The following is a 20,668-nucleotide window of genomic DNA, read 5'->3' on the forward strand; positions in this document are numbered from 1 at the left end:
TCAAACTTGGGAGGGAGCAGATGAGAAAGGGGGCTTGGAGGTCGTGGAAATATCTTAAAGGCGGGGGGTGAAGGGAGGCAGGGGGCACCGAGGGCATAAGGACATTTACCTGGGGGCATCAAAGCTGTCGTAGGAGCCCACGGTGTAATGCCGGAACAGCCTCTTGGCCTTGTCACTGCGGCTCTCTGCAGGGGGACAAGGGGTGGCCTTGGCCCTCATCCTCGAAACCACAAGCCCGCCCCCAGCCCTCCTGGCCTGAGCCTTCCCCCTCCCCCCAGCACCCTCCCGTCGGGAAGGGGAGGGGAGGGGTGGGCTGAGCAAGCACCCTGGGGTACACCAGAGGCAGCCCGGGCTCCCCCATACCTTGCTTTCCCTCCTGGGAGCGGTTGGCCACCTCTTCCAGGCAGTCGGAGGGGAACCAGCCAACGCGACCTTTGACCTGGCCTTCCCAGAAGCCTCCTTCCCCGATGCTGAGCACTGGGTGGGGAGCAGGAAATAGAAACGTTTCTCAGTGTCCGCGGGGTCCCTGCCCCAGCGCAACGATGCGTAACCTTCCCACGATTCCCGCCCCTGGCACGGGGAGCAGCCCCAGGCCCTGGCCCGGAGCTCGGCTGGGATACACCAAGGTTGTGGGTTCGATCTCCGGTCAGGGCACATGCAACAATCAACCAATGAATGCTTCAGTAAGAGGAGCAACAAACCCTTCTCTCTCTCTCTCCCGTCCTTCCTCTCTCTAAAACCAATAATTAAAAATGCTAAATAAAATAAATGTCCGAGGAAGGGGTGAGGGAAGCACGTCTAGGTTTCCGGACCCAATGGGGATGCCCAGAGGCCCCGGGGAAGAGGGCGTGTCCATGCCACGGCTCCCGGGTAGGGACCCATCCACAAGTGGCCCTCATCCCCCCTGGGAACCAGCCACAGCTCAGCTGTTTCCCTAAACCCCCCCAGGCAGCCCCATTCCCGCCCCACCCCCACCCCCCCACCTCCCACAGTCTCCTTGCCACTTAATCTTGTGTCATTTGCTCCCAGGCCCTGCCCCTGCCTGTCTTTGCCCCCCTCCCCCGCCCCCCTTCACCATCTAGAAGGGAGAAGAGATTAGAATCACCTCTTTTCTTCTCTCTACCCCACAGAACCGGAAGGCCTTTCCTGCCGGTCCTCCCTCTAAGCCCCCGGCACCCGGCACCCGGTGAGCAATAGCCTGTGCCACACCCAGCGGCCGTGCCGGGCACCGGCACTCAGCGATGGACGGGCGCGAGGGGGACGGCGCCTGCTTATCCAGCTCTCACTCTGAACCAGAGCCCTTAGAGGGGGGTTCCTTTTGTGACCCCCATTTTACTGATGGCAACACTGAGGCTTGGGGATCCGAGGTCATGGGCTCAAGGTTAGACGGCTTGTAATGGACAGCTCTGTCCGCTTCCCGAGGGAACGCTTTTAGTCAAGAAGGCTGCTACCTCCCCATCCAAGCACTGGGCTCAACACGCTCCTCACTCCCACCAGCATTTTCCCTGGTTCTGTCCACACGCAGCCCCCCTCCCCCCAACACACACACCTCCCTCGCTCAAGCCGCACGCCCACCCTGACAGGCAACGGCGGGTTTCCCCGGGTCTCCCCGTGTTGTAGATGAAGAAGCTATCGCTGTAGCAGAGAAGCCCCTCGCCCAGAGGAGGCGCCCGTCGTGCTAGGATTTGAGTCGGGCCGTGTGATGCTTTTCCCTGCACAAGCCGCCTGCACAGAGCGTCTGGGAGGTGACACCGAGACGCTCAAGGTCGCGGGAGCACGGGAGATGGGGGGACAGGAGTCTGGGCTCTTGGCTGGCTCCGCCAGGCCTGTGGGTAGCCTTGGCATCAGCCGTGGCTTCACTGAGCTGAGATTTATTTAGGGCCGGTCGTGAGTCAGGCATCGGAGCAGACGCTGGGTGGAGCCAAGGGACACATAAATGTGGTTCTTGCCCTCACGGAGCTTCCACACGGGTGCCCATTGGAGGCGGGAGTCTGCCAGTGACCTCGCGATCGGAAATCGAGGTTAGCAAGCACGGGGGAAAAGACAGGGCGTCCAGAGACAGGCAGAGGGGAGTGCCTGCATTGGACGGTCAAGGGGACCAGGAGGGCGTCCCAGAAGACAGGACCTGTAGGCCTGAGGATCCTAGGAGCGGAGGAGGCCGGGAGAGGGAGGAGGAGCTGTCCAGGCAGAAGGAACAGCATGTGCAAAGGGCTTGGTGTGGAGAAACGTTTCGGGCATTTGAGGGATGGCAAGGAGGACACGGTCCCTGGGATCTTGTGGGTGAAGAAGTGGCAGGACATGAGGGGGGTGGGTGGGCAGGGAGGGCCTTGTAGGCGGGGCTCAGGCGTGGGGCTTGGATCCTGAGCGCAGAGGGAGCCTCGCTACCTCGTCGGGATGAGGCGAGACTCGGGACATCGTGGCTATGGGCACGCCCGGAGGCAGGGAAGTGCCTTTTAATGAAAGGGAAGGAGATTGGAAACAGGGCCGTGAGTCCTCTCCCTGAGCCCTAGGATTGGGCTTGCAGTTCAGAAAGACGCGTGGAGGATACCGCCCAGGGCCCTCTGCCTGCCCGGAAGGCCCCTCACACCTGCCCCCAGTTTCCCTTCTTCTTTCTCACCTCAAATCACAGTCCAAACCACCGCCCCCCCCCCCTCTCTCACACACACACACACACACACACTTCCTGTCTCTCCCTCTCTTCCCCATCCCCTGCACGTTGCCTCTGGAGGCACTGCCTGGCCCCCACCATTAGCTCTTACATTCATTCATTCATTTGTTCATTCATTCATCACTCATTCATTCATTCGGTTGTTCATTTGTTCATTCACTCATTCATTTGTTCATTCATTCATTCATTCATTCATTCATTCATTCAGCAGATGCGCATTCAGGCCTCCGGTGTGCTCCACACATCATGAAGCCGGACCCTTGCGACCCAGAAACCCCTGTGACCTCAGCTTCAGGAACTCAGGCCGTGGGCAGACGGACCACAAAACAGATGCAATCACACAGCCCGCCTGATGCCCTGATCCCTGGCCCACGCACACTCTCACCCGTGGGGGGACCCACCCAGCTTCCCCAGGTGGCCAGGGTCTCTCTCCTCTAAGTGCCAGGAGAGGGGGCCACTTACGACGCCCACGGCTGTACTTGTTACGTGCGAAGCATCGTTCTACACGCTTTACGGGAGGCGATTCCTTTCATCTTCCCAAGGGTCCCATTTTATAGATGAGGAAGCTCAGGTCCAGAGAAATCATGTGCCTGAGGCCACCCAGCCAGGAGGGGGTGGGGCCAGGATTGAATCCCGGCAGCCAGGCCCTCAACCGCTATCCTACTCAGCTCCCCAGCAGCCTGGAGTTGGGCTAAGAGTCGCTCCCCAACCCTGTGTCAACGACACACCTGCAGCTTCCCGTCTCCAAACCCCATGCTGTTCATGATGAGTGGAGCACACCGGAGGCCTCAATGGGCATCTGCTGAATGAATGAATGAACGAACAAATGAACGGACAAACGAATGAATGAATGATCGAATGAATGAACAAATGAATGGATGGATGGGTGGATGAACGAATGAATGAATGAATGAATGGACGAACGAATGAATGAACAAATGAATGAATGAATGAATGAACGAATGAACGGACAAACGAATGAATGAATGATCGAATGAATGAATGAACAAATGAATGAATGAATGGATGGGTGGATGAACGAATGAATGAACGAATGAATGAATGAATGGACGAACGAATGAATGAACAAATGCAGTCAGGGTGCACTTGGGAGGCAGCTGATCCATGCTTCTCTCTCTCAAACAAAAAATCAATAAAAATAATGAAATCGAAACAAAAAACAAAACAGTCCCTGTTCAGGAAGCCCTGGGCCCGGACGGGGCTTCACACACCATCTCATGGGAGCCAGTAGGCACCGCGTTTCTCAGAAGACCTGGCAGAGGCAGGAGGGGAAGGCAGGCGGCTGGCCTCCCGCTCCCCACGAGGTAGCAGAGAGACTGCAGGCGGGCACAGCTGGGGGCCTCGGGCCAGAGGCTCTCCTGCCTGAGGCTCTGGTCCCCCAGCTGTGGGATGCATCCGCCACCCTCCTGCAGGGTCCTGAGTGAGAGACCAGGCCAGGAACCGCTCCCATGCCCGGCGGGGTGCCAGGGCCCGCGGCCTCCTGACGGCATCACCTCAGTTACCCCCTGTGCTCCTCGGGGCAGAAGGGGCGCCTCGGGGCTCTCCGCGGCCTCCAGGGTGCACGGAACAGTTTAGAGCTGTCGGTCCTGCCCGCCCTCCCTGAACGCTCGGCTCACCTGCCCGCGCCCTGGCCGGCGCTGCCCGCTCACCTTTGATCTTCTCGCCCTTGCTCAGGGAGATCTCCCCCTCGGCCTGGGCCTGGTAGGACTTCACCGCCATGAAGGAGCGTCCGGGCACAGCCGAGTAGAGCTTCCTGCGTCGCCCGCGGCTGCCCAGGGAGCCCCCGGGCCCCCCTGAGCCCCCGGTGCCCCCGGCCGGTTCCCGGGGCGTCCCGCTGGAGCTGCATACACAGAGGGCGTGAGAGGCAGGGCGGGGTGGAGGGAGGGTGCCTCTGGGAGACAGGGGGCCTTGGAGGGGCAGGAAGAGATGGGGCATCGGGTGGGGGAGGGGGTGTGAGTGGGTGTCCCAGCGCTGGAGTCCTGGGAGGGGGGCATCTGGGGCCCCCTGGCTCCCGGCGCTGCCCCCTCCCCCAGGCCTGCAGGCCCCCCTGAGCCAGCCTCCGGAAGCTGGGCCCCGACCCCGGCCCCGTCATCGCTGCTCACTAGTGACGCCTCCTCAGGGCTGGGGTCCAGGCCTCCTGCCCGGCATTCCCAGTCCCAGGGTCTCCTCCCTCCGGCCACAGCCCCCCTCTCCCTCCTCAGCCAGCCCACCCTCCCCTCTGCCCCGAGGGGTCTCTCTGCCCCCCTCTCTCCTCTCCTCCTCTGCTTCACCTCTAGGCTCGGACACCTCTCCCCAACTCCCTTGCCAGTCCCCTCACTGCTCAGCCTGCTCTCACCTCACCCTGTCTTTCTATCTGTCCTCAGGGGCTAGAATCAACGTTCCTTTTGGGGGGGGGGGGCAGGGGGGCAGGTGCACTTGGGACTGGCTCCTACACCCTCCCTTCCTCAAGGGTCAGGTGCGAGGCCCGGGGCCTGGGGGGACCAGGCGGTGGGTGGGTGGCTGGGGGACAGAAGGTAGACAGCTGAGCTGGCCTGGGGCGCGGTGGCTCTGAGGAGGGGATCTGGCCGGGTTGGGGTCTGTCCCTGGGACCAGGGCTGAGCCCGCCCTACCTGGGCCGTCCACGGGGCTGCCTCTTGGCCTCCTCGGGGTGCCTCCCCCGGGATGGGGAGCGAGCCCGGGCGCCCCGGGGGCTGCTGGCACTTCGGAGGGTCCCGGTGCTGAGCTTGGTGCTGGGGGCCGAGGGCTGCGACTGGCCCTGGGGCGCGGGGGCGGGGGCGGGGGCGCCCGTGGACGAGGCCCCCGGGGCGGCGAACGCCATCCAGTCGGGCAGGGCCATACTGGTGTCACTGTTCGCCCGCAGCAGCGCGGGCGGCACCGTCAGCCCGGCGCTCGGGGGTCCCCGTCGCCGGGCCGCGTACTTGGGGGACTCCTGGAAGGGCACTGAGAGGCGGACGGTGGGGGGGCAGAGGGGAGGGGAGACAGAGGTGGGTGGGGGGGGACACGCAGGCGAGAGACGGTGAGAGAGGCACCAGGGGAGAAAGACCGAGATGAGAAACAGTGGGGGAACCTCGCATCGCGCCCCCTACCACCGTTGAGACATTCGAGGTCCTCAATCCCATCCTGGCCCCCGAGCCATGTCCTCTGACTCCCCGACCCTGCCTAGACCCTACCACGCACCCCCGGGTACCCCCGGCTCTCCCCTGGGCCCAGCCCCACCCACTCACCCACGTCCTGCTCTCGATGGTTTCGAATCAGCTCCCCCAGTTCAAAATTCCCAGCAATCACTGCCACCTGGAGGGGGGCACAGAGGGGTGGGGTGGCCCAGGCCCAGGGAGGGGGGTCAGGAAGCAGGCAGGTCCCCGGCTGGCTGCTCCCTCTGCCCGTCCCCCCAACACCTTCACCCCAGAGACTGCCTCCCTCTCTCCCAGCTGGCCTCATGGCCCCACCTTCCTGACCCCCCTTCCTGCCCCCTCTGAGTTCTTCACACCAGCCTCCCACCCCCGCAACACCCGATCCCACAGCCCCGGACCTGGAAGGCCGTCTGTCCGTTGTTATTCTTCACGTCCTTGCTGGCCCCGCGATAGAGGAGGATCCTAGCACAGGTCTCCTGAGGGCGGGGGTCAGGGGTCAGGGGCACAGGGTGAAGGGGAAGAAGACAACAAAGATCACATGCGTGGGCACGGCCACACCCTAAGAACTTCAGACCCTGGCCGGGTAGCGCAGTGGTTAGCGTCCCATCCCCATCCGCCAAGGGTGTGGGTTCGATCCCCAGTCAGGGCACAGACAAGAAGCGAGCAATGAACGCATCCATACGTGGAACAACAAATCGATGTTTCTCTCTCGCAAAATCAACCAACCAACAAAAGAACTTGGGGAACAGTGTGATGTCCGCCTGCCCTGCCCAGGACAGCAGCCACATTGCCACGTGCGGCTCCTGAGCCCTTTCATGTGGCCGAGCTGAGAGGGGGCCGCGTGTCAAACACAGGCTGGACAACTCCAGGGCTCGGCATGAAAAAAAATAAAGTGAGTATCTCGAATAATGTTTATGTTGATGGCATGTTAGGGCGATACGATTTTGGCTACAAAGGGTTAAAAAATGCAACTGAAATTCATGACACCTGATCCTTTTTCACTCTTTTTTTTTTTTTTTTTTAATGTGGCTTCTGGGACATTTAAAATTACACCTGAGGCCCTAACCGGTTTGGCTCAGTGGATAGAGCGTCGGCCTGTGGACTGAAGGGTCCCGGGTTTGATTCCAGTCAAGGACACGTGCCCAGGTTGTGGGCTTGATCCCCAGTGTGGGGCAGGCAGGAGGCTGCCGATCCATGATTCTCTCACATTGTTGGTGTTTCTCTCTCTCTCTCTCTCTTCCTCTCTGAAATCAACAAATATATACTTTTTAAAAATTAAAAATAAATAAAATTATACCCGTGACTTGGATGGTGCTAATCCAAACCAGGGCTTCTCTCAAAAAAAAAAAAAATCCTATATAATAAAAGGGTAATATGCAAATTGACCCTAACTGCTGAATGACCAGGAACGAATGGTTGCTATGACATGGTTGCTATGACATGGTTGCTATGACATGCACTGACCACCAGGGAACAGACACTCAATGCAGGAGCTGCCCCCTGGTGGTCAGTGCGCTCCCACAGGGGGAGCTCTGTTCAGCCACAAACCGGGCTGATGACTGTGAGCGCAGTGGCGGTGGCGGGAGTCTCTCCTGCCTCCTCAGCAGCGCTAAGGATGTCCAACGGACGGCCTAGGGAGCTGACCTAAGCTGTCAATTGGACATCCCCGAGGGCTCCTGGGCTGCCAGAGGGCACAGGCTGGGCTGAGGGACCCCCCTCCATCCCAGTGCATGAATTTTCATGCACCAGGTCTCTAGTAAATAAATAAACCAGGGCTTCCCCACCATCCTGTGCATCCCAGGAGGTGGAGCAGCATCCCTGGCCTCTACCACTAGATGGCAGTAGCATCCCCTCCCATCCTGACAACCAGGAGTGTCAGCAGACAATGACAAATGTCGCGGGGTGGGGGTGAGGGGGGCAGAAGCCGCCCACCTAACCCTCACGGAGGGCTTACTACGCCGTATGCCAGGTGCTCAGCACGTCAGAGGCGGGAGCTCACAGAATCGCCCGACAATCGCGGGAGACAGAAAGTATTGTTCCCATTTTTCAGATGAGGAAACGAAGGCTTCACACGGAGGTCAAGGTCACGGGGCTGGAGCATCAGGGTTCAAGCCCAGGTCTATCTGCCCCCAGAGCCCCTGCTCTGAATCACACGCTCTGTGAGAGCCAGAAGGAAGGGGGTGGGCACACGCCTGCCCCAGGGCCTTTGCACCTGCTGATTCCCCTGCTAGGAATTCTCTGCCCTGCCATCTTCGCATAGCGCAAAGATCTCTCACGTCACTCACCCTGTCAAAATGAACTCTGTCCTGTTCCCTGCTTTATTTTCTTTTTTAAAAAAATGTATTTTTATTTATTTCAGAGAGGAAGGGGGTTGAAAGAGAGAGAGAGAGAGACATCAATGATGAGAGAGAATCATTGGTCAGCTGCCTCCTGCACGCCCCACACTGGGGATCGAGCCCGCAACTCAGGCATGTGCCCCGACCGGGAATCGAACCTTGACCTCTTAGTTCACAGGTCGACGCTCAACCTCTGAGCCAGGCCGGCCGGGCCCCTGCTTTATTTTCGTTTAGACGACACCTGCTATGTCCCAGGCATGCTTTTAAGCCCATTTTAGCTCATCTTCTCCCTAACACTGTCTCCCTGAAGTCACATTTCTATTTCATTGGTCTCCTTAGCATCCCTCCCCCGACTACACTGTCCCTTTCCTAGCGGCTTGGTTCTGTCTGTGGTGCTCACTGCCTGGAACAGTGCCTGGCCCCAGGGAGCCGTCCGAAAAGCAGGTGCTGAATGAGGGACGGTCCTCTGCCTTTGCCCGAGCCTGGCCAAACCCAACCTGTCCCCGAACCCCAGCTCAACTCTCCTCCAGCTCCCCGGATACTAACTTGCCGGAAGCCGGTCCATCCTTGTTGCTTGACACAGTCGCTGCAGGGAAGAAACATCTGCACAGCATATGTTTCAAGGGACCTGGCGTATATGGCATACTGTTCTTTATATGTTTGCTCCCCTACTTAGCGCTATGTGTTTTAACCAAGGTCACCTCTCCGAGAAAGGTTTCCCCAGGTGGGGATTTTTCCCCTGAAGTTAGGGAGGTAATAAAACCCCTTAACTAAGTGCCAGGCGGGTAGTTAATCACTTTAACTACAAACACGCTTAAGCTACATAATCTTTACTCCCTGGAATGGAGATAAGAAACGCCCTAACCTTTGGAATAGAGATTGATAGGATTGGAATCAACTGGTATAAATACAGATGTAACAAGACAACAGGACACAGAACCTAGAGACAGAACTAGAGAGAGAACATGGCAAAAGATCCTGGACAGAACCTGGCGACCGAACCTGGCTGGAGAACCTGGAGACCCTGACAAGAGAACCCAGACAGAAATTGGCTGGAGAACCTAGACAGAACATGGCAAGAGAACCTGACTAGAAGAACCTGGTGACTGAACCTGGCTAAAGAACCTAGAAACAGAACCCGGCTACAGAACTTGGCTGGAGATCCTGGCTAGGCTGCTGATCAACTGAACGCTGTCTCCGTGTCATTCCTTCTTCACTGACTCCGTCCATACCTTTGGGGACCCCTGGACCTGCTGGGGTTGGACCCCAGCACTAACTGAACCGGCAGGTTCACTAAGAACCTCCTCGCTCTGACCCTCTCCACTCCACAAATCCACCAGCGATGCTCATAGGAGCCAGTCCTGCAGGACAAGTTCAGGGACGGCAAATCCATGGCCCAAGTCACACAGCCTGTTAGAGGTGTGGCTAGGACTCCAACCTGGCCTTCTAACCCTTCCACTCCTACTGCTTCTCTGTTTCACAACTCCAATGGCCCAGGCCAGTCACAGGTGTGTGTGCGTGTGTACGTGTGTGTGTGCGTGTGTGTCTGTGTGCGCACACGCTGTCCCCCCACCTAGAGTGTCAACCGCTGCCAGGTGTGAGTTCGCGTGCGTCCCTAGCCGACACCTGGCCTGCCTAGCACACGGCCAGAGCATCAACACCAGCTCCACCAGCTCTCCCGTCTTCTCCCGGGGAACCCCGTGTTTACTGGTGTCCTAGCGCGTACCTCTCAGCTCGGAGATTATTTGTTTACGCGTCTGCCTCTTTGCCAGACTGTGGCTCCCCTCCCCCTCCCCAGGGCAGGCGCCACGCTGAGCCTGATTCATCCATCTCCCATCCCGCACACAGTCGATGCTCAAGAAACAGGCATGGCCCTGGCCGGTTTGGCTCAGTGGATAGAGCATGGGTCAGCCTGTGGACTGAAGGGTTCCGGGTTCGATTCTAGTCAAGGGTGCATGCCCGGGTTGTGGGCTCGATCCCCAGTGTGAGGCGTGCAGGAGGCAGCCGATCCATGATTCTCTCTCATCATTGGTGTTTCACGCTCTCTCTCCCTCTCCCTTTCTCTCTGAAATCAATAATACACACACACACACACACACACACACACACACACACACACACACACATATATATGCATACATATATATGAAACAGGCATAGAAAGGATGGGGATGGAGAACATGGCGCTGAGTCATTGATTCATTCCTTGAGTCATTCAATCCAGCCTGAAGCGAACCCCTGGGCTGGGTGCTGCAGGCTTGGGGGAGAAGAAAGTGGCTGACCCATCACTCATTCATTCATTCATTCATTCACTCCCTCAACAAACATGCCTCTAGGCCTACTATGTGCTGGGGATTTGGGACAGCGGATGGGTCGGACTTAGCCGAGCCTTGAGCTCCCGGCCTCGACATGGACCTGACCTTCACCACCAGGGCTAGACGGGCATGCCAGGGGGCCAGGGGAGCAGAGAGTGAGGAAATGCCAGACCCAGCGCTGGGCCCTGGAAACATAAAGTCTGGGAGGGCAGACAAGGGCAGAGAAGTAGAGAAAGACATCACGCGTGCGGAGCGTCTGCTCGTTAAGCACCTGGCCAAGAGCAAGCAAAAACAATTCAGCCGCCTGGTCCTTTGCCGTTGGCCCATTTCACAGACGAGCAGGAGGAGGCCAAGGAGGGGGAGCGGCTGGCCCATCCGACTTGCCAGGAGGAATCGTTCTCCTTATTAATTCCTCATCTTACATTTCCCCTGCTCAAATGAATGGTGCAGTTTCCACCTCCTGACTGGATCCTGACTGATAACGGTTACGATAATGACAATAATTATTATTATTACAGCCGCCTTCCAGGGATGAGCACTTAATATACGGGATCTTTTATCCCCTTCAATCAGCTGATGCCATTCCCAAGTCAGGGAGAGGACGGAGCCTCCCAGAGGGGACAGGGCTTGTTTGGGGGCCCCCCCTGGGCTGCCCCGAGGCCATGCAAAGGGGGGAGGGGGGAGCCAGGGGGCTGGGGCAGAGGCCTTGTCAGGGAGCAGGAGAGACAGAAGCACCGCACACCCCCACCCCGAGTCCCCCCTCTGCAGGCGCCAAGCAGACTGCGTGCTGGGTGGCGTGTGGCTACCTGCCAACCCCAGCTCTGCCAGTGCTGGGGAGGCACAGGGGGCGGGGCTGTTTTGGAGACAGACAGGGGGGAGGGGAGAAGGGGCTACGGACCAGCAGCGGTGGCCACGCCCTGAGCGACCCTGGGGGGACAGGCAGGGAGCCTTTGGAAGTGGGTGGGGAGACTGAGGCTAGGAGGTGCTCCCGCCCAGGACCGCCTGCCACACAAGTAGCAAGGGGCTGGCCATCAGGCCGAAAGCGCCAGCTCCTGCCAACCCAGCTGGCCCAGCAGAACTGAGACCCTCTGCCAGCTCTTTGCAGGTCGCCTCCACGCCTGAGGGAGCCCACCCATTGGTCCTGAATTGCTGCCATTTATAACACACTGTCCCCGGGGGGTGGGGGCAGGGGCGGGGACAGGGGCGGGGTGCCCCCCCTCCAGCGGCTGGGGCTTGGCCTTTCCTCTGCCCCCTGCAGGGCCCTCCCCACGGGCACTGGTGCTCAGCAGGCGCTGTGCTGGCGGCTGAAGGGAGACTGTCCCGTCCGGTGATGGTCCCAACTCTCTCCGCCCTGGCCATGCCCCGGCCCCGAGCGCCCTTTCTCCCCCCTTTCTACTCAGCTGACACCTGCTCACCTGGGCACAGGTGGCACCAGCCGGGAGCCCGAGCCCACCCGTGGGCTCCCACAGGGACCTGGATCCCCGTGAGCTCCCTCTGCGCACGCTGTCCTCCTCGCTCACTACCTGGTCCTCAGCACCCAGTTCCGGGCCTGACACAGGGACCATGCTCAGTAAGTGCTTGTTGGATGGATGATGGATGGATGGATGGATGATGGACAGACGGATGGACGGACGGACGGGTGGAACAGAGAAGGGGCAGAGAGCGCAGGGAGGCCAGGGCCGGGGCCGGGGGCCATGCAGACCTTGTTGTAGAGGGCGCAGATGTGCAGGGCTGTGTTCCCCGAGGCGTTCTGGGCTCCGGGCTCAGCCCCGTAGAAGAGCAGGTGCTCCAGGTGCTGGGAGTGACCCCGCTGGCAGGCCTGGGGGGACAGGAGCCGCGGGGGCCGGTCAGACCCACGGCCCTGCTCCCTTCGGCCCCTGTTCCCTCTTGGCGACCCCGGTCGTCGCCTCACCTGTCATTTCGAGGCCCAGGCGTCCGGCCCGGCCCCTCAGAGGCCCCAGGAGCCGTCCCCGCCCATGTTCCCTCGGGGTTCCGGTGTCGGCACCCCCATCGCTTCCTCTTTGGGGGCCCTGTGCCCTCACCTCCACCCTCCGTGAGGCCCCCCCAGCATCTGATCCCCAGCCCCTCGGACCAGGTTCCCTGATCTGTGCCCCCCTGTGGGCCCAGGCACCCTGCCCCGTGCCCAGCGCCCCCCCCCCCACCCCCGCCCCAGGCGGGAGCACCTGGTGGATCTCTTGCCAGCCGTTCTCATCAGCCACGCCCAGCTGGGCCCGGTTGTACAGCAGCAGCTCGCAGCAGCGGGGGTCGCCCCCCACCATAGCCGTGTGGAACAGAGGGGTCAGCCCCCGGCGGTCCTTGTAGTTGGGGGAGCCCCCGAGATCCAGGAGCGCCTAGGAAGGGAGACAAGACAGACAACAGTCGAGGGAGGACTGGCTTGTCCTGAAGAGCCAGCCGGCGGGGAGTCCGGTGACCTCCACTGGCCAAGGCCAAGCTCAGTGCCCTTGTGCGACCTTGAGCCTGGCCCTTGCTCTCTCTGAGCCTCTCCCATCCCCGGTGAACCATGAGGGGACTGGGAGGAGGCCTGCAGACCAACCTTCCCCTAGGCCAGTGGTCGGCCAACCGCGGCTCGCGAGCCACATGCGGCTCTTTGGCCCCTTGAGTGTGGCTCTTCCACAAAATACCACGTGCGGGTGCACACGTACAGTGTGATTGAAACTTCGTGGCCCATGCGCAGAAGTCGGTATTCTGTGGAAGAGCCACACTCAAGGGGCCAAAGAGCCGCATGTGGCTCGCGAGCCGCGGTTTACCGACCACTGCCCTAGGGCCTAGGGGGACGTGGGATGAGCTGTAGGGGGAACGCGGGGCCTCATGCCCACCTACTCGGTGGGACGGCCGTGGGGACAGATGACAGAGCTGAGTCTGGCTCCAGGAGGCCCCTGGCCAAGTGGAAGGTGTTATTGGGACCAAGATCCCAAGGATGGGGCCCAGGAGGCGGCCTTGGGAAGAGCAAGTTTGGGTCAGGGCCAGCGGGCCAGCCTCGCTGGGGCCAGGAGCCCTGGGGGCAGGGAGGGTCCCATGCAAGGGACCCCTCTGGGCACAGAAGGCTGGAGGCATCGAGTGGTATCTGGACAGGGTTGGCGCGGCCCTGTGGGAGGACGGCCCGCTGGGCGCCATCCAATGGCACGCTCTGCGGCCGCGGCCACGGTCACAGCTGCATCGCCCAACTCGGCAGCCACACGTGGCTAGAGAGCCCAGGAAGCCCAAGGTTTTTGTTTTTAAATATATTTCAGAGAGGAAGGGAGAGGGGGAGAGAGAGAGAGAAACATCCATGATGAGAGAGAGTCTCTGATCAGCTGCCTCCTGCACACCCCACACTGGGGATGGAGCCCGCAACCCAGGCATGTGTCCTGACCGGGAATCAAACGGTGACCTCCCGGTTTAGAGGTCAATGCTCAACCACTGAGCCACACTGGCCGGGCACCAGAAGCCTAAGTTTTGATTTTCGTTCACTTTAGTCCATTTAGATCTAAACAGCCCAGGTGGCTAGTGGCTACTAGAACTGACAGGTCAGGTCTGGATCTGGGGGGAGGGAAGGGCACTGGGGGACATTCGAGGGTCTGTGGGTTTCAGGGTATAAGAGGCTTGTTGGCGGGAGTTTGACTACGTTTGGGGTTCTTTTTCTTTTTAAATATATTTTTATTGATTTCAGAGAGGAAGGGAGAGGGACAGAGAGATAGCAACATCAATGATGAGAGAGAATCATTGATCAGTTGCCTCCTGCATGTCCCCCCCCTACTGGGGATCAAGCCCGCAACCTGGGCATGTGCCCTTGAACAGAATTGAACCCAGGGCCCTTCAGTCCGCAGGCCGACGCTCTATCCACTGAGCAAAACCAGCCAGGGCACGTTTGGGGTTCTTCAAAAAGGGGTTGGAGAAAGGGAGGTGGAGGGGGGCCCGTTAAGCTGGGCTACCTGTGGATCTGGGCGTTTACCCACAGCTACGTATATTTGGGGGTGATCTATCCTCGCCTGTATGTGAAGAGGGCTCAAGCCCCCTCGGGAGGGGGGTGGGAGGAAGGGAATAGCAGCCCTGGCCGGGTAGCTCAGTTGGATAGAGCATCATCCTGATACCCCAAGGTTCTGGGCTCGATCCCCGGTCAGCCACACAGAAGAATCAACCAATGAATGCAGAAACGAGTGCGACAACACGTCGATGTCGCTCTCCAATCGATATATTTAAGGAAAAGGGAAGCCCTAACCGGTTTGGCTCAGTGGATAGAGCGTCAGCCTGCGGACTGAAAGGTCCCAGGTTCGATTCTGGTCAAGGGCATGTACCTTGGCTGCGGGCACATCCCCAGTAGGAGATGTGCAGGAGGCAGCTGATGGATGTTTCTCTCTCATCAATGTTTCTAACTATCTCTCTCCCTTCCTCTCTGTAAAAAAATCAATAAAATATATTTAAAAAAAAAAAAAAGGGAAGAGCATCTTACAATAAGACTGTGCAAGCTGACTCCGTGGATGTACTTGTGGGTAGATGCGGCTCCTCTATTCGGGCGGAGGGGCCGCACTGGCAGGCGAGAGAAGGGGGCGTGTGCTTGGGGAGTGAACTCTGGGCTGGGAAGGGTAGAGGGGGCTGTGTTTGCAGGTGTGTGTGGAGGAGGGCCTCTACCCCTCAGGGACACAGGGGCAGGTGCTGCTGGGTCAGAGGGGGTGGGGGACACCGAGTATCTGGGTGTCGGGAGAGTCAGGTCATCTACCTGGGCGCAGGGGAAGGCCCGTGTGACGACCAGCTGGAGCGGGTCCTGAGCTGGGAGGTGGCTGCACCTGGGGCTTGAGCGGGGATCTCAGACCAGTGGGAGGCGTGACCATGGAGGGGGAGGGGGAGGGAGGGTCTGGAGCAGTGATGGTGAACCTATGACTCGCGAACTCATTTTTTGGGTTGATTTTTCTTTGTTAAATGGCATTTAAATATATAAAATAAATCTCAAAAATATATGCCTTTTGTTTACCCTGGTTGCAAAGATCAAATAATTTCTCTATGTGACACGGCACCAGCGTTAAGTTAGGGTTTTTCAAAATGCTGACACGCCGAGCTCAGAAGGTTCACCATCGCTGGTCTGGAGCCATTTGCCGGGGACAGTCTGTGTGGGAAACACGGCAATTTGGGGGTGTCTCGGATCTGCGGGAGCGTCCTGGGGGGCTGGCGCCTCACCGTGAGAGCCAGGCAGTGCCGGGCACACGCGGCCTTGTGCAGGGCTGTCATGCCATCCCGGGCTCGGAAGTCGATGTGGGCCCCGCCCAGGCACAGGGTTCGAATCACGTCTACGGAGCCTTCCGTCTGGGCAGCCAGCGTCAGGGGGGTCTCTGAGGGTGAGACAGCCAGTCACATGCAGCCCCCAGGCCTGGTGCTGGGCGCCTCCCTGGAGCCCCTGACCCCGTCCTTACCTCCTGAATCCGAGTCGTGGTAATTGGGGTCCAGCCCCTTGTCCAGCAGCCGCGCCACCTTGTCAGACGTCCCGAGCTGCACGTATTCCAGAAACTTCTTCAGTCCGGTCTGGGTCGTGGACAAGAGAGAGTACAGGCCCGTGAGGGAGCCGGGGGTAAAGCTGGGGTCTCCGGTGAAATACACAGCGAGCCACACAAGGCATTGAGAGTCCCTAGTAGCCACTTTTTTAAAAAAAGAAAGGGGTGCCCTGGCCGGTGTGGCTCAGTGGTTGAGCATCGACCTATGAGCCAGGAGGTCACGGTTCGATTCCCGGTCAGGGCACATGCCTGGGTTTCGGGCTCGATCTCCAGTATGGGGGCGTGCAGGAGGCAGCTGATCAATGATTCTCTCTCATCACCCATGTTTCTATCTCTCTCCCTCTCCCTTCCTCTCTAAAGTCAATAAAAAATCAGTATAAATACGTTAAAAATAAATAAATAAAAAGAAAGGGGCCCCTAGCTGGTTTGGCTCAGTGGTTGGAGCATCGGCCCTTGGACCGAAGGGTCTCAGGTTCGATTCCCAGTGAAGGGCACATACTTTGGCTGCAGGTTCCCCAGCCCCGCTGCGAGCATGTGTGGGAGGCAACCAATCGATGTGTCTCTCTCACATCAATGTCTCTCTCTCTCTCTCTCTCTCTCTCTCTCTCTCTCTCTCTCTCTCTCTCCCCCTCCTCCCTCCTTTCCACTCTCTCTAGGAATCAATGGGAAAATATATCCTTGGGTGAGGATAAAAAAAAAAGAATAGAAAAGAAAGGAAAGGAAAACAAAATACAGGGAACAGCATGGCTGGATAGCTCAGTAGGTTAGAACATGGTCCTGATCCACCAAGGTTGTGGGCCTGATCCCCGGTCAGGGCACATACAAGAACCAACCAATGAATGCATCGGTACGTGGAACAAATTGATGCTTCTCTCTCCCTCCCCGCCCCCCCCCCACCTCTTAAATCAACCAATAAATAAATAAAACTTTTTAATTTTAAAAAACGCCTTGGCTGGTGTGGCTCAGTTGGTTGAGGGTCATCCCTTGCACCAAGAGGTCACAGGTTCAGGTCAGGGCACGTGCCCAGGTTTCGAGCTCCATCCCCAGCAGGGGGCGTGCAGGAGGCAGCTGACCAATGTTTCTCTCTCATCCATGTTTCTTTGAAGTCTGGCATGCATTTCACTCTCAGAGCCTGGCTAAGCGCGGGGACCCACCACACTTGCACGTGCTGGGGAGCTGTCTGTGGCCGGTGGCTCCCGCAGTGGAGAGCACACGTGTGGAGGGGTGGAATATTGGGGGGAGGACTAGGCCGAATGCATGCTGGGGGGAGACGAGGAGGAATCCCCAAATGACAAGGATCCTTCACTTCACTGTTTTTTGTTTTTAATATGTTTTATTGATTTTTTTACAGAGAGGAAAGGAGAGGGATAGAGAATTAGAAACATCGATCAGCTGCCTCCTGCACACTTCCTACTGGGGATGTGCCTGCAACCAAGGTACATGCCCTTGACCGGAATCGAACCTGGGACCCTTGAGTCCACAGGCAGATGCTCTACCCACTGAGCCAAACCGGTTAGGGCCACTTCACTGTTTTTTAAAAATATTTTTTTTTTATTGATTTCCAAGAGGAAGGGAGAGGGAGAGAGAGAGAGAAACATCAATGATGAGAGAGAATCATTGATGGACTGCCTCCTGCACACCCCCTACTGGGGATCGAGCATGCAACCTGGGCATGTGCCCTGACCGGGAATCTAACTGCGACCTCCTGGTTCATAGGTCAACGCTCAACCAGTGAGCCACACTGGCCGGGCTTCGCTTCACTGTGGACCAAAGCAGCCCCCTCGCCCTGGCTGGTTTGGCTCAGTGGATAGAGCATCGGTCTGCGGACTGAAGGGTCCCAGGTTCGATTCCGGTCAAGGGCATGTACCTTGGTTGCAGGCACATCCCCAGTAGGGAGTGTGCAGGAGGCAGCTGATCGATGTTTCTCTCTCATCGATGTTTCTAACTCTCTATCTCTCTCCCTTCCTCTCTGTAAAAAATCAATAAAATATATTTTTTAAAAAACACACAAAAAATAACACAAAAAACAAAGCAGCCCCCTGGCTTCCTCCCAGCTTTTCGGGACCAGCAGAGACACATGGTCCGAGCATGGGAAGGCAAGGGGCCTGGAGGACAGAAGTGGCTGGGGACGGGCATCCCTGGACCTGGTAGAGATTAGGCCATGGGATTGGGGGACTCGGGGAATCTACGAATCAACCCCAGGCAGCGGGGCACTGGGCGTCACAGTCCAGGCTGAGGAGGGTGAGGGACCCTGCATGGGTATGAGGGACCCAGGAGGTGGGACAGGGCAGTCCAAGCATGAAGACGGTGGGAGCCAGGCGGACGTGGTGTGGGCCCGGGCACAGGAATGAGGGGCACAAGGGGAGGTTCAGGAGTTACGATACGGGGAGGGGGGCCTGGGGGGCTGTCCTGGCAGAGGAACAGAAGGGTCGAGGGATGTGGAGGGCTGTCAGGAAGAGGTGGGGGAGGCAGGGGCTGGGGAGTGGGCTCCAGGCAGGGCACAGGGAGATGGGGGGGGGGGCAGGTGCCAGCAGGGTCCTCTCACCTTTGTGTGCAGCTTGGCCAGCTGCTTCTCGTCCAGGTTGGTCTGTTTGTAAACGCGGGTCTTGTACCGGAACTGAGGCGAGGGGCGGGGGAAGGGGGGCAGAGGCCAGAGTCAGGGCCTGGGGAGGAGGCCGGACTCCCGCTGAGCTCAGGGCCAGGGTGCAAACAGCTGAGGCCTGGGCTGGGTGGGCAGAGGGGCGCAGGCCAGCTGTGGGGGCGCAGGCCGGCTGTGGGGGCGCAGGCCGGCTGTGGGGGCACAGACCCGCTGTGGGGGCGCAGACCGGCTGTGGGGGCGCAGGCCGGCTGTGGGGGCGCAGACCGGCTGTGGGGGTGCAGGCCCGCTGTGGGGGCGCAGACCCGCTGTGGGGGCACAGGCCGGCTGTGGGGGCGCAGGCTGGCTGTGGGGGTGCAGGCCGGCTGTGGGGGCGCAGACCCGCTGTGGGGGCACAGACCCGCTGTGGGGGTGCAGGCCCGCTGTGGGGGTGCAGGCCTGCTGTGCAGACTATCAGGGAATGATCTCAAACACCTGCTAAAACTAGGAATCCTTCCCCAACGTGACGGGCGAGGAGAAGCCTGGAGCTGGGACGTGACTTCCCCAAGGCCTCTCTGCCGCTCGGAGAACCCACGGTCCCTTGGACTTGGGCCTCTCTGACTCTTAGGTGGTTCTCAGGGGCCCGGAGATCCCGAAGGTTCCTTGCTCAGGTCTTGGCGGGGAGGGAAACGGGGTGGGGGTGGGGGGGCAGCTGTGTGGCGGGACACGCCTCCTCTCACCTGGGAAGGCTGTGGGGCTCACCTCCAGGTAGGGCACCCCCTTCTCGAAGGACTGGGGGTACTCCCGCAGCAGCCGCTCCTCCTCCAGGAAGTTGGCGTCGCGGCCCGAGGTGGCGGGCTGGAACAGGCCGTAGTTGAGCACGTCCTGCAGGCTCTCGCTCAGGGCGCAGAGCACCTGCTGCTTGGCCGTCCAGATGGTGGCGTCAGGGTTGAAGCGCAGGCATTTCTGGGGGGGAGGGGGGGACGACAAGGCCGCAGGGCGGGGCCTGAGCGGGCTGGGGTAGCGGGTGTGTGTGTGTGGGGGGGGATTCTGGAACAGGTGGGGGGCCTGGGGGAGCAGGAGGGGGGTCTGGAATGGAGGGCCAGGCGGCGGGGGGCCTCCGGGGGCAGGTCGCTTACTGTCTGGTGCAGGTCCGGGATGCCGATCCTGAAGACCATCATGCTGAAATGGGCGTCGTCCAGGGCGGACATGGAGCGGCCCTGGAGGCCTCCGGCCGAGGCCAGGCTACCAGGTGCCCCGCTGCCCCGGCCCCGGGTCCCCTGGAGGCCTCTCCCGGGCCCGTCTGGGGAGCTGTCGGACTCCGAGCCGCCCTCGGGACACTCGCTGGCGCTGTGGTGTTCCTCGTCCTCGCTTGAGGCGGGGCTGTGGGTCATCGTGGGGACACGGGGCGATGGGGGACGGCAGCATCACAGGTCGCTGTGGGGGGGGTGGGGGGCCAAGGGCGGCGGTCAGCCTCGGAGCCCCCACCCTCCAAAGGCCACAGGCACACTGGGCGGCCCAGGAGTCAAGGCCAGCGGGCCCCACGCTGCCGGAGGCGGGCAGGCCCGAGGCCAAGGCCGGAGGCTGGACACACCCCCAGACGCTCCGGCCGCCTGTGCACACACCCCCATCCCTGCCACGCTGCCAGCACACGTCTCCTTCCCTGCCCTTGGCCCTGCTCGCAGCCCCCGCCCCGCCTGCGCCCCACTTTGCCGCTGGGTCAGCGTGCTGGTGTCCCAGAAACCGCAGAATCACCGCGGGAGCTACTGGCCCACTTTGCCAGGCCACGGAAAATGCAGCTAAAATTAGCCGAGGACAGACAGGTGGACGGCCCACCGGCACCCTGCCCTCCTGGCCCCAGCCTGGCCCCTCAGCCGAGGCCTCCCACCCTCTCCCTGGCTAAGGAGGCGGGGTGGGGGGAGGGGGCTATGGGGCTGAGATGTAGTAAGGGAAATGGGGAGGTGTCATGAGCCCGGGGCAGCGGGAGCAGGAGGCCACGTGGTGCCCGGAGAGGGTGGAGCCGGTGACTTCATTGAAGTGTGGCTGCAAAGGTGTGCTGGGGGACCAGGGTCCCAGGGGCACCGGGAAGGGGTGCCATGGGGCGGAGCATCATGCATGGGGTGTCCCTGAGGGAAGCAC

At 59.9% G+C, this 20,668-nt stretch overlaps 1 protein-coding gene across 1 annotated transcript in view; it reads right to left on the reverse strand.

Annotated features, from left to right (window-relative positions):
* The window catches only part of SHANK1 (SH3 and multiple ankyrin repeat domains 1), a 52,204-nt gene that overhangs the window by 29,507 nt on the left and 2,029 nt on the right, over window positions 1–20,668 (reverse strand). The window contains exons 2-14 of the mRNA XM_081106761.1: window positions 19,669–19,966; window positions 19,292–19,495; window positions 18,500–18,571; window positions 15,877–15,985; window positions 15,644–15,795; window positions 12,655–12,822; window positions 12,174–12,290; window positions 6,219–6,296; window positions 5,914–5,980; window positions 5,299–5,629; window positions 4,339–4,529; window positions 364–477; window positions 110–185 (exon numbers count right to left, since the gene is read on the reverse strand). Of these exons, the coding sequence (XP_080962887.1) occupies window positions 110–185; window positions 364–477; window positions 4,339–4,529; window positions 5,299–5,629; window positions 5,914–5,980; window positions 6,219–6,296; window positions 12,174–12,290; window positions 12,655–12,822; window positions 15,644–15,795; window positions 15,877–15,985; window positions 18,500–18,571; window positions 19,292–19,495; window positions 19,669–19,923 (1,934 nt within the window). The 5' untranslated portion in view covers window positions 19,924–19,966. The remainder of the gene's footprint in view (window positions 1–109; window positions 186–363; window positions 478–4,338; window positions 4,530–5,298; window positions 5,630–5,913; window positions 5,981–6,218; window positions 6,297–12,173; window positions 12,291–12,654; window positions 12,823–15,643; window positions 15,796–15,876; window positions 15,986–18,499; window positions 18,572–19,291; window positions 19,496–19,668; window positions 19,967–20,668) is intronic.

Source organism: Myotis nattereri (genome assembly GCF_964212035.1).
Source record: "Myotis nattereri genome assembly, chromosome: 15".
Classification (NCBI taxonomy): Eukaryota; Metazoa; Chordata; class Mammalia; order Chiroptera; family Vespertilionidae; genus Myotis; species Myotis nattereri.